This window comes from Lytechinus variegatus, chromosome 9 (assembly GCF_018143015.1).
Source record: "Lytechinus variegatus isolate NC3 chromosome 9, Lvar_3.0, whole genome shotgun sequence".
In the NCBI taxonomy this organism is placed as follows: Eukaryota; Metazoa; Echinodermata; class Echinoidea; order Temnopleuroida; family Toxopneustidae; genus Lytechinus; species Lytechinus variegatus.
Genome location: NC_054748.1, coordinates 17,051,389 through 17,065,458, shown reverse-complemented (window position 1 = coordinate 17,065,458; position 14,070 = coordinate 17,051,389). Strand labels below are relative to the sequence as shown.

At 36.7% G+C, this 14,070-nt stretch overlaps 1 protein-coding gene across 3 annotated transcripts in view; it reads left to right on the top strand.

The window, feature by feature from the left end:
- Positions 1–8,649, top strand: part of LOC121421092 (histone-lysine N-methyltransferase eggless-like) — a 76,220-nt gene extending 67,571 nt beyond the window's left edge. For 2 of the 3 annotated variants that reach the window (XM_041615708.1, XM_041615706.1), the window contains 6 exons: positions 1,289–1,515; positions 2,122–2,349; positions 4,315–4,437; positions 5,660–5,760; positions 6,312–6,400; positions 7,025–8,648. In XM_041615708.1, the coding sequence (XP_041471642.1) occupies positions 1,289–1,515; positions 2,122–2,349; positions 4,315–4,437; positions 5,660–5,760; positions 6,312–6,400; positions 7,025–7,142 (886 nt within the window). In that variant the 3' untranslated portion in view covers positions 7,143–8,648. Of the gene's footprint in view, positions 1–1,288; positions 1,516–2,121; positions 2,350–4,314; positions 4,438–5,659; positions 5,761–6,311; positions 6,401–7,024 lie in introns of all 3 variants that reach the window. The other variant, XM_041615707.1, reaches the window with a different exon arrangement.
- Positions 8,650–14,070: the final 5,421 nt, after the last annotated feature.

The window sequence follows — 14,070 nt, the reverse complement described above, 5'->3', positions numbered from 1 at the left end:
CTTAATGCCCCTTCCCCATTGCAATGTTTGGGCAGTGCTTTGCATGAAAACATTACTGCTATGTTCATTTTCATCCCCATCATCATTATCATCATCACTGTTTTTTGTTTTTCATCTTGATTATTTTGAATTATTCTTCTGCAGCCATTGTCAAAGTAGTTATAGTACTGGTAGGAGTAGTACTATTAGGAGCAGCAGTAATATCGAAGTAGTAGAAGCACTTGTAGTAGAAGTAGAAGTTGCAGTTCATTTTGTAGAAGAGCAGGACCCTGTGTCACAAAGTTTAGTGATTGATTGTAAAAAAATTTCACGATTGTTTATACATTCTGTCACTTTAGAAAATATGTTGTACTATGTTCAGGGATGCCAGTTTTCAGGGAAAAGCCCGAATTCAGTAGTAGAAGCACTTACAGTAGAAGTACATGTTGCAGTTCATTTTGTAGAAGAGCAGGATCCCATGTCACAAAGTTTAGTGATTGATTGTAAAAAAATGTCACGATTGTTTATACATTCAGTCACTTTAGAAAAACTATGTTGTACTATGTTCAGGGATGCCAGTTTTCAGGGAAAAGCCCGAATTCAGGAGTAGAAGCACTTATAGTAGAAGTACATGTTGCAGTTCACTTTGTAGAAGAGCAGGACCCTGTGTCACAAAGTTTAGCGATTGATTGTAAAAAAATTTCACGATTGATTATACATTCAGTCACTTTAGAAAATATGTTGAACCATGTTCAGGGATGCCAGTTTTCAGGGAAAAGCCCGAATTCAGGCTCTGGCTATTTATTTTCAGGCCATAGTGTTTGCATTTTTGTGTACAAAATATTTTATTCTAGGTGATTTCTAAGCCCTCTGATCAATTCCAACTGGCTTCCCTACATGTTAATTGCTATAAAGCTTTTTGTTTTGTCCCTCTCCATTTTTGTATACTTAGTTTGTTAAATGCTTATAAATACATATCAAAACAAAGGCACAGTGGCTAGCTTGCCTATCATAGAAGCATGACTTGTACTTAGCCCTTTTCATTTACCTAGTATTAGTAAAGGTAGATGTGACTATATTACACCTCAGTTCCGATTTATCCTTATATTTTGTTGTATTTAAATCTACTCATTTTGATTTATTTACTATGTATTGCTGCTTTGATGGTTTTTGGTGTGTTTTATTTACAAACATCAAAATGAATAGATCAAATCTCAAGCTTCCCAGTCACGTTTGGATTGTTTCTTTCTTGATCACCGAACTTGAAGTGAGAACGTCATCGTATTTTCAATCGTTTGTTTTTGAGTAGGTCTGTATCTCTAGCCAGTCCCAACGCGAAGAAGGATGCGACCCCTCCCCGATCTACCCCTGGGGTGGGGTCATCAGTGTCGACACCGGAGAGTCAGAAAGCGGCATTGCTGAAGTACGGTTACGACCCAAGCCTTTGCAAAGAGGTTCTGGACCAAAAACAGGTGGAGGCGTTTAGACAACGGAGGCAGGCTAGAAATCGACAAGCGTCAGGAGTCAACAGTGAAGGTACATGTATCTACACAATATGGCAATGGTTCAATGGAACCGGGGGGGGGGGGGGGGGGGGGGGGGTGTGGAGGGGTTGGATGTTCTACAAAGATTTAAGTGCAATTCAAAGATCAACTCTGATGTAAAAGGTCTGCTTAAAATATAAATGAACTCTTATAATGGTAACAAGTAAAACAAATGTTTACAGAATTGAACAAAACTTATACAGAATTATAAAACCTATAAATGAATATCTGCCCAATGATATTTCAGAAAAATATATGAGCAAATAAAGATAAGAAAATCCCTGAAAAATGCCTGTCCATTAATAGTGTGGTTCCAAATGTTGTTTCTTGTGTTAGCTACACCAAGAAAAGCATTTGGTAATGAAATTTGAGCTAGTCTGAATTAAACTTTTAAGCTTTGTTGTTCTAAATGAGAATTCTAGCATTATGAATTGCTTCCAACCATTTCCTAATGAAATTAGATTTCTATACCAGAAATTGATTTTCAGGTATCTTTTATTTCATTTTGTATATTATGGCTTGTATATGTTAATGAAAATATAAAGACAGAAAATATTTTAAACTCTAATCCATTTAACATTCCCATCTTCAAAATCAGAAGATAGTAAAAGAGAAACCACACCATCATCAGGAAGCAACAACGATGACGACATCAAAATAGTAGGAGTGCAAGGATTGTCATCAACGAAGGAAGAGGAGGATGATAAGAAAGTTGCCATGGAAACGGATTTGAGGCGAGAGGGCAGTGTTTCCAAGTCGCTGAGTGAACTTGGTTTAGAAGAGACCAAGGATGAGGACGATAAGGACAAGAAACCTCCCAAGCCTAGTAAGTGGTAATCAAACCTAATAAGTGGTAATCAATCCTAATAAGTGGTAATCAAACCTAATAAGTGGTAATCCAACCTAGTAAGTGGTAATCGAACCTAGTAAGTGGTAATCAAACCTAGTAAGTGGTAATCCAACCTAGTAAGTGGTAATCAAACCTAGTAAGTGGTAATCGAACCTAGTAAGTGGTAATCAAACCTAGTAAGTGGTAATGAAACCTAGTAAGTGGTAATGAAACCTAGTAAGTGGTAATCAAACCTAGTAAGTGGGAATCAAACCTAGTAAGTGGTAATCAAACCTAGTAAGTGGTAATCGAACCTAGTAAGTGGTAATCAAACCTAGTAAGTGGTAATCAAACCTAGTAAGTGGTAATCAAACCTAGTAAGTGGGAATCAAACCTAGTAAGTGGTAATCAAACCTAGTAAGTGGTAATCAAACCTAGTAAGTGGTAATCAAACCTAGTAAGTGGTAATCAAACCTAGTAAGTGGTAATCAAACCTAGTAAGTGGTAATGAAACCTAGTAAGTGGTAATCAAACCTAGTAAGTGGTAATCAAACCTAGTAAGTGGTAATCAAACCTAGTAAGTGGTAATCAAACCTAGTAAGTGGTAATCAAACCTAGTAAGTGGTAATCAAACCTAGTAAGTGGTAATCAAACCTAGTAAGTGGTAATCAAACCTAGTAAGTGGTAATCAAACCTAGTAAGTGGTAATCAAACCTAGTAAGTGGTAATCAAACCTAGTAAGTGGTAATCAAACCAAGGATGAGGACTTCAACGGGGAATATAAGGACAAGAAACCTCCCAAACCTAGTAAGTGGGAATCATCAACTCTTTGGACCGTATTCTAAAGTCGGGTATAACTTAGGCCATGGTCTAACTCTCAGCTAAAATTATGGAAAGCCAGCAGTTTCAAAACTTTGAATTACATTTCTTGTTATGTTTACTGTGCTCTTTCCTGATTCTTCAATGGTGAAGACAGTTACCTTGTTCATACTTTCTAGAAAATTGAGAATGATTTGAGAGTCAAACGAGCTAAATTATTAAATCTCTACTGTTAGTGAATTATGTCACAGTTTGCTCTCCATACATGTACTTAATCCACAACTTTAAAGATGAGTTTAGATTAAACAAGACTTCAGAATACGGGCCTTTGTGTGAAAGGCCATGAACCCCTCTGTGCTGAATTATATTAGGGAGGGAGCAGGGGGGTGTTACACAAAGATTTAAGTATGACTCAAGGCGCGCTTAAATACTGATGCATACAAGATATGCAACGTGCAATCTTATTGGTCAATACGCAGTAGTGCGCGTCCTCTTCGCATGATCTGACCAATGCGGTCATGCCTTTTATACCGCACGCAAATAGACATTTGAGTGCGACTCTAAGTCGTACTTAATCTTTGTGAAACACCCCCAGGAGGTGTAAACAAAATGGATTTGCTCAATTCAACTCGCTATTACTTTTTGCTGCAACAGTTTGAAGGGAGATGTTCCCAGCAAAGTTGTAGAGAAATTCACAAGCTTTCGGACAATATGATAAATTTCTTTTAAATGATAAGAAAATTTGGTAAATAATGGGGCCATTCCATGCCAAAATTGCCAATTCTCCCAATGAATATGCAATTTTGCACCTCATGTTCTCAGAATTTGTCGAAATTTGGTACACATGAAATTTTTACATGGGCCATGCACAAAACAAAACCGGCCCGTTGGTTCTCGCGCTACAACCCCCTTTTTCTCTTTTTGACCAAAATTGGTCTGACCGCCAACTTTCAAATTGCCATTGCGTCGTAAAGAGTCGACCAATTACCACAAAACTGGTACCATTTAAATGAAAATTCAGAGAGGAATTTAAAAAATGTTTCAGATCAAAGTATTGGCATTTTAAAAGGTCATGACCTTTTGACCTCTACTTTGACCTTGAGTTAGGTTAATCTCCAGTGTTTATTGTTTTGTTTTTGTCAGAAGTGACAGGGCCAAGAGCGAGGAAATCGACAAACTCTCGGATGAGACAACGTTACATGGGTAGTCCTGGAAACTCATTGGAAACGACACAGACACAGAAGAAGGAGGAGGAGGAAAAAGATGGTGAGAGTTGCATGTAGAGAGGGAATTTTATTTGTTGGGTTTTTTTTGTTGTATTTTTATAACAAGTGTTTAACTGGTTTGTGTGATCAATATATAAAGGAAATTGAAATTGACAAATATCCCAAATACCACTAAAAACTGATTCAAATTCTGCTAGTCAATGATTAAAATTACATTAAAAAAAAGAATAAGTGTAATGAGGGCTGAGTAATAACATTTGAAGAAAAAAATGAAATTAAGAAATAACTAAAAAAATGCCCCCTAAATTACTAGAATATTCCCCAAATTTATGTCACACTGCTATGAAATTAGACTTTGAATGTAGCATTTAGTCAGAAATCATCCTAATTTGAATGGAAGATGAAGTGAAATTATGTCAGATTGCACTTCTAAACTTACGAAAAGGTCACATTTTCAATTCTGTTTAGATCTAGCTCTACAATACGACAATTTGAGTATGTGGGGACAAGGTTTGCACCAAGTTGGGATGGTTTTACCAACATCCTGTCGAGAAAATGGGGATACACTTGAATTACCAAATAAATGGGGATTGGATGTACAAGCAGGTTTAAACTGCAATGTTGCCAACCGTTTAGTTTTTAACTGAATTGCCCAGTTTTTAAAGTTTTTATTTCCCCCCAAAAGCAACTGATCTGTCAGATTTGGGGATTTTGAGACATTTGGCTATCTATACTCGCATAGTGTGTCAATTATTGATATTTTTATTTTTTTTAAAAGTATGAATCAATTTCTGTATTCTTGGGAGCGTTTCATCAATATTTTTGTCCAACAATTTGTCAGATCTGACAACTTTCCTTGATTTTGATAGGCTGGGAAGGCACTGTTATGATAAATGGTGGATAAAACAAGACTTATCGAAAGAGTCATCTGACAAATCCTTTCATGAAACGCTCCCCTGGTTTAACAAGTCATAACACACCCAGATAGAAAAACTCTTGAGGTTGAATTTTCTCTCAAGGTGCATGTATGCACCAGATTGCACAATTGTAGTTCCAGAAATGCAAAAGCTTTCTACCATGGGAGGGAGGGGAAACACCCCACTCCCACATCCACTCACCCTCGCTTGCTCTGCTCCCTCGCAATAACTGGTTAAGTTTGCTTCATTTCAAATGTTGGCAAGACTGTAATTTGCCCCAGATGCATTTTACGTAATGATTAGTTTATTTATTAAGATTTTTTTGTATGTTATTATCTTTTTCAGAAAGGAAATCATCTCATCCCAGCTTGAGAAGTCTGTATGGTGAAACCCATTGCTATGTGATGGATGCTAAGTACATGGGAAACCTTGGCAGATATCTCAATGTAAGACTTCCATGAGTCGTATTTATGTATTGGTTGTAGACCTGGTGATGATTGGACCATATGTCAATTAGACCAAATAACTATTAGCCGTAGAGGGTAGTAGACCAAGTGATTGTTGGACCAAATATGAAATGACCAAATAACAATATGCTCAAGAGGAAATAGACTAAGTGAAGATTAGACCAAATAAGTACATGTAAATTATAAGACCAACTGAAGATTTAACCAAGCATCGATTACAGACCAAATATAAAGTAAGTAGGAATTTTTCCAAAATGAAGATTGGACCAAGTATCGAATGACTGCATAGGAATACGAACAATAGAATTGGAGATATTCAATATCAATTAGACCAAAGTGTGTGTTCAATGTTATTTGATAAATTTATTGTGATGTTTGAAAGGATGAAATATGTAATAAGTAGTAGTGTTGGTTTCTTTGTTTTATCTTTAATAGCTGCAGACCTAATTTATTTGTCCGATATGCAAAGATTTTTTTTTGATGCGTTTTATGGCAATGCTTATTATTGATTTGTTCATTTTATCTTACAGCATAGCTGCAGACCTAATCTATTTGTCCAGAATGTCTTTGTCGATTCACATGATCTGCGATTTCCATGGGTAGCTTTCTTTGCAGCTCAGTGAGTATTGTCATTTATTTCAAATTAACCTAGCGAGTGTTTCATCTTCATTTTTCATCCGACAAGTTATCAAATCTGACAACTTCCCCGTTTCATGGAATAATCTGTCGAAAAACCTTAGGAATATCGCAACATATTTCACAACATATCATATCAAAAGTTTAGGAAGTGTATAAAAACACATTTATTTAGCATTTATTGAGAAATTATCTAACATTCTAAATTTACAGAACTATGGCAGCTGTTCTGTTTGTTTTCATCCATTAAATCTTTTTTGCAAAGCAGCCTATGCTCACTTGTCTTGCTTTATTAGATTGTCTATTTATCTACTTCAATGTGGTGCAGGTTTATCATATGAGAAGCTGCAATATTTGTCAACCAAAACTATGTCTGAAGCAAGACAGAAGTTTTTAGGCGGTGGCTCCGCATCCACAATGTGTACTTGTACATGTAGTCTCACCTGTTATAAGCCAGACCCTATACTACTAAATACTTTGGAGTTATTTTATATTATTTCATTTCAATTTGTAGTCTCACCTGTAATAAACTAGACCCTATACTACTAAATGATTTGGAGTGATTTTATTTTATCCTTTTTTTTTCTCCCTTGCCTTTTTCTCATAGGTTCATCAGAGCCGGAAGTGAGCTGAACTGGGATTACATGTACGAGGTGGGGTGTGTCCCTGGAAAAGAAATCAAATGTCTTTGTAAAAATCCGGACTGCCGAGGGAGGCTTTTGTAATTAATATCGACAACTTGCACCGTGAAAACACAAACTGAATCTGAAATGAAACTCGCGTCCTTTTGGGCAAAGCTGTCCTTGAGTTGCAAGCGACTTCATGAATGACTGGTGATCCTTTCTCATGGTAGGTTATACACATCTGTGGTCCGTTGCAGAAAGAGTTGCGTTCAAACGCAAGTCCCAAATGCGCGCTGTTGATTGGTTGAAAATCAAGTTGCGCATGATTTTTCGAGTTGCGATTGATTGCAACTCTTTCTGCAACGGGCCCCTGGTTTTCGCTATACCTCAGTCACATTTTCCTCTACGGCCACCATTCCGCGAGTGAAAAACAGCCGTTTTATCTTCTTTAATTCAAACCACCCATATGTAGCTGGTGTGATAAATGTTCAAACAACTGTTTTTGAATTGCCGTCCGGCGGCTGTAGGGGAAATGTGACTGCGCGTATTAGTCTTGATATTGTTCTTAAGAAAGGATCACCAGTCATTCGTAAAGTCGCTCATAATTCACGGACAGCTTTATGACAGCCCACCAGTTCAGATACATGCGTGATGCTTAAACCTTACAATTTCATGTGCTAATCGATAGGAAAGGATGCAGCAACTATAATACCATTCACCTTGAGCCCGATCAAATGATTGGGCCTGCTACACAAAAAGGTTTGCAGTCAATCACTAAAATCAATGGCAATGGCCAAACATATGTGCATAGTCACGCTCAATCAATCATTGTATTTATTGCGGATCTTGGTATCCACTCTGTGGTGATTATGTTTCAGATAGTCAATGAATTACATGACTGTATGTTTCATGATGTAATTTATTGGAATGTTAATGTTTGTGTTGTATTATGATGTCATTGAGGCTTTTGATTATAACTTATATTCCTGGGCACCGTCTTAGAAAGAGTTGCTATTGATCAGAGTAATCACAACTATGGAGGGCCAGCAACGTCAACATCAAAAATGCAAATTTGTTCAAAAAGCTTTTTAGATATGACATTCGTTCTCTTGAAGATTCAGTGTGATTTGCTTTTTTTTTTTTGCTGAGGAGATTGTGCGAATTTCCTGTTGAAAAAATTATGGTATAGATGGATTTCCATACGGTTGAAATTGATGAGACCAATTGTAATTATTTATAAGTTGGGGCCCTGACTGGCTGATATTCTCGTCAGTCGAGAGGGGGGGGATGTGGGTATTATCCCCCTGCCCTGATCATCTCAGCTGCAGAATGCATGATCTTGACAAAAAAATGTTCATGATGGTGGAAAATGACAATCTCTCTGGTTTGAATAGCCAAATTTCAGTAAATCTATTAATTTCATTTGGATTTGGATTGTATTAGTTATGCTAATTTATGCAGCATTATATTCAAATTTGGCCATAAATGAAAAGCAAAGGCCCCTGAACTGCCAGTGTTGTGTTAATGTATTCTTGTTTTAATCATTCCAGGGTTAAAGTGATTGGTTAACATTGGTTTGACTTTAAAAAAATCTGAGCTAGAAGGTCACACTTGTCACCTGTGTCTGTGATATGTTACAAAAATGAAGCCCAGAAAAAATTGCATTCGAAAATAATTATTCAGTGCTTCAAAAATTGAAATATAAAGTGACCGGAAACACCATCCTAATTTCATCCCATACACTTATGTGTACTATTTAGGCGTCTATAAGACACCTATTTACAAAATCAGGGTTTGCCTTGTAGTTTTAGCTTTTCATTCTCAATAATGGTTGTTTTCAGGGTTTATTAGTTCTAATACATGCACTTGTACACATGTTTCATCTTGGTTTGAGAATTTTTTAAATCGGCTGCTCACAAAGTTGAACAATACCTTTAAAGCGTTCATAGCTTTATATTGTGGGGCATTGTGACCCAGTAGATTAGGGTCAAGGGTTCAAATCCCAGCCATGGCGTAATTTCCTTTGGCATGACATTTATCCACATTGTGCTGCACTCGACAAAGGTGAGGTAAATGGGTACCTGGCAGGAATTTATTCCTTGAAATGCCACCTCGCTGTAAAAGGCTGCGGTGCTAAAGCCAGGGTAATAATATCCAATTAAGTGCATAGGGACACATTTGGCAGTGATATGTGTGTGTATTTGAGTTTTGTCAGACGTGTATCAATCAGATATGATTATTTACGTCTGGGACCGACCTTTTACGTCACCATCCGAAAGACGTGACCAGGGCTCGAACCTCTGCATCAATTTGTAACTTCCCCACAGCTTGGATTACAGGCGCACGCCACAACGCCCAGGCAGTGATATGAGCTACATGTACATGTATGTAAGCATGTTGGTATTATCATTATTACATGTACCTCTTTCTGTGCCTTTGGCACTTTACAGAGTGAATTCGGCTCTTTACAAGTCACATTAACAAGAGCAGGATCTTTTAAAAAGACATTAGCATTTTTCCAACTTTTCTTTTATCATGCTTTATCATGCATTAGCTATACTGACTTCAGGAAGTGTCATTATCGCACAATTTCGCTGTTCTAAGTGTCATAATTCTGACATTATTCCAAGAGGCTGAATTGAGTTACATGTATATTTTCATGGTGGCAATATTCTCATTTGTCTGAAAATCAAACTGAAGTTGAATAATAGACATGCACAGAAGGGAAATTAACGTATCTCACTTGAGATGGGACAATGTAAATCAGAGGAAAATACTTCACCGTAAATTGAAGGTAAATGCTAGTTTTGGTAACGATATCAAAATGAGTTCGTAGAGAATCCAATGAAATGACCACCAAAGTGTCTGTTTGTATAAATAAAACGCATGTGCCAAAGGATTCTGGAAGAAATTGTGTAATTGCTGAGAAATGAGCAAATAAGCACAGGATTCGGGTAGAGCGTCGGGTCCGACGCTCTAAGCAATAATTATACATTGTGCCACGTGCGCTTATCTGTGTTGGGGATCTTCGGTGTGAACATTTTCAGCGTAGATTTCAAGATTCACAAAGTTCAGTTAGTGTAACCATACCAGATCTATATCCTTGATGATATACTGACAAGCCTTGTTTTACAGACTTTCTCATGAAATCAGTGTTTACTGCAACTACTTGAATTTCTCTTTAATTGCTGAGATATTTGGAAGAGACAAGAAAGTTAACCAGGGGCCCAGAACACAAAGCCTAATAGCAATGATCGTAGAACACTTTTCAACGATCTTTTAGTAAATTGCCTAACCATCGTTGTTAAATTGCACTTTGTGGCTAAGACTGACATCTTAATGCTTGTTAGTAAGTATTTTGCTTAAAGTTGGCTTGATAAAGTAAATAATTAAATGTGAATTGAATACGAGTGTACAAGTTTGCTTAGACAGGTAAAATGCCAAGTACTTTACTTTACCAGTCCCTACTCTCATTTTTGGTTGCTGAAGTCAAGCCCTGCATATGCAGTGGGGCCCAGGTCTCGACCGCATTTCGCCCTATGCGAGAACGCGCACAGATAAGAAAACTACACTCCGCTACGACTTTTAGTTACTAGCAACTCTCAGATCTGTTTGTAAATGGAGATTACAAATTGAATTATTCCAGGTATTAATGTTGTGATCGTGCGTGTTTGTTGAAAGAAAGAACATTTTGTACATCGCTAGTTATTACACTGTAGAAGCCGAAAATTTTGAGGTAACTCTTTGACCGTTGTGTTGTGAACAAAAGTTCAAATTTTCTCAGATATTTCATGTTATGAATGTTTACAAATTTGTTTGCACTGACAAAGCTAACATAGCTTCACTGGCCACCAAGTACATGTTCTTGCTCAATCGAAATGTAACAGAAAGCAGAAAGGCAAAGGGATGCTTTGGACAAAAAAAATGGTCACTTTCATGTGAAAATGATCCTATAACCAGAGGCGGCGGAACATCAGGCTCGGACAAAGAAAGTTGAGGAGCACCCTTTGTCTGCCAAACAATAGGTGCCCCTCCACTTTCATTGTATGAGCCTGACGTTCTGCCTCCTCTGCCTAAAACCATACAAGTGAGTTAATTTACATTTATTATGTCACACCCTCACATTTCATATGTGCCATTTCTCATTTTTTCTGAAAATTCCAATTTCTATCACGAACTAGGAAAACAAGCCCAAGACAATCATGCGAGATACATGTAGAGCTACTTTGATGTATTCGGTGGTAATGATTTTGACCATACCATTCCTCAATTTTTTAGATTTTATTTATTTTTTTAACTTTGCCTTTTTATGACTGTCCTGTTGTATGATAACATGTGATAGCATGATTCTGTACATTAATTTCAAGGCATTTTTTTTCATGTACATTATTTTGTGGAAAAGATTAATGTCACTCTGCTGCGACATTTTTACAAAAATAAGAATAAATGTGATTTTACAAAATACTTCAAAAACTTGCAAGAATTCCTATTTTACTTGTGAACTATCCCTTTATGTACTTTGGGTGAAATAGAGAGAGAGCACTTATTTTAGTGTTTACAGATTTATTATTTCCTTGGGTCATTGCATTCAATCACTCATTCTCACACGCAATGTATGCACAACCTCCACTCCCTGGGGAGTACTCCAACCAGTCGCCAAAAACAATAATTGTGATTTTACAAATACTTCAGAAATTTTCAAGAGTTCCTATTGTACCTCCCAACTACCCCTACATGTACTTTGGGTGAAAGAGAAAGCTAACTTAGTGCGTATTTCCCTGGTTATCAGATTCAGTCATCGTCACACGAAATGTGTGCACATCCTGCACTCCCTGGGGAGTATTCCAACCAGTATTCTAACCAAAACGATAAACATGATTTTACAAATGACTTTACCTTCCAACTACCCCTACTTGTACTTTGGGTCAAATAGCAAGAGAGAGCTAACTTGGTGCTTTTCCCTGTTCATCGGAATCAGTCATCGTCACACGAAATGTGTGCACATCCTCCACTCCAAGTGGAGTATTCAAACCAGTCCCCATTGAGGCACATACATGTACAATATATTTGTATTATCTCTCTCTTTAATAATAAACACTACATGCAAAACAATAAATCTTAGGCTGAATATTCATTTTATTCATATCTTCATTTACTGTACATATTCTTAGAATCATAGTTTAAAATCATTTCAAGTAACCTCACAAAATGAGGACGTTAGCTTTGCTTGGATCCTTGAAAAATACTATATCACTTTACCATATTTTCAATATGGGGTCACCAAGCACACCCCTGTTACAAAACAGTTGAATACTCAAATCAACTACATGTGTGTCTTTTTTTTACAACATGCTCGTGCGAAAATGAATTGCTTCCAGCTCAAAATCCATACATTATAAACGTTAATTCCAAATCTATCACATGTACACTAATTTCATCACATTTCAGGATTCCACAGAAATTCGAAAACAGAATTCCATGCCTTTTTGTCAAAATTCTATTTTTACACACTTTTTATGTCTTTAAGTTAACACAAATTTATCCAATGTTTGATCCCCCTTTAAGCAACTCTATTTACTATAACGCTGTGGGCTTGGACTTGAAATTATCACATATGTATCACTTTAAAAGACTTAATTAATTAGTGCATGCACATATACAAAATTTCATAATACATTGAATTCCGCATTTCCCACTACATAACATGTATTTACACACAAATTTTTAAGGAAAAAATAATAATTGCAGCAATAAGTATGTCACATGACCTTAAAGCAATGTAAATATCAATACGTGTACATGTATCACACTTCAAAGTATGAACGATTCAAAATACATTTCCACAAAATAAAACATCATTTAATACCAAAGTGTACATTACACCACTGACCAGAAGAAGAATACATTTGATGTACATACAAGAAATCATTGGCCCGAATTCACAAAGGTGGTTTTGAAAACCCACGGTTGAGTCCATGGTTTATGCAGATTTCCTGTATAAATTACGCTTAATTTAGCACGTATCTGGCGCTTGTATAAAAAATGTCCAATGCCGATGTGCGCTTTTGTCACAGTGGGCCAAATTGACGCCTGTTACAATGGTTAGATACGCTTTTTTATTCATGAGTCCACTTTTCGAAGAGTGGACTCGTGAATAAAAACGATGGGCTTATGAATAAAATAGCGTGGATAACCATGGTAACGGGTGTCCATTTAGCCCACTGTGACAAAAGCGCGCATCGGAATTGGACATTTTTCATACACGCGCCAGATACGCGCTAAATTAAGCGTAATTTATACAGTAAGTCTGCATAAACCATGGACTCAACCGTGGGTTTTCTAAACCACCTTTGTGCATTCGGGCCATTAAGTTTCAGTCACATAGAAATTCAGTGACATGCAAATTTATTGCATGCAAGCTCGTAAATCTAGGACGACACACAACGATACATCACAGAAGAGTAGAAGAGTACGCAAGTTGCTGGATGGAATATAAAATGCAAAAGAATAAACGACAAAAAATAGTCCAAGTAAGAAAGTACAATGTATATTTTGTGCCTTTAGAAAAATTTTATATCACACAGCTACAATCACACACGTAATAAGGTGTATGAATTTTTCCACATGAATGAATGGTGTCACATAATATCTTGAAGATTTTTCAACCTTCGCTTTTATTCCTTTTTTTACAACAAACAAATGTAAATAATGGAAACCAAAGGGGGTGTACATGTATGACAAAGTAAGCTAACAACAAAGAAAGAATTAAGAAAATAAATCATGCTATAGGTTAAGATAGAATGAAAACTGTTTCTCTCCAAAGTACATATGAGACCAACGATTAGAAATATAATTATATTCATTATTAATCATTGCTCCAACTGTACAAGTTCATATCATAAAACTAACCCCAAAATGTAAACCCGGGCCCTGTCTTACAAAGATTTGCGATCGATCCGATCAATCGCAACTATGGAAAGCCAGCAAAGTCAACATATCAAATGCATGTTTGCTCATTTTTTTTTCTAGA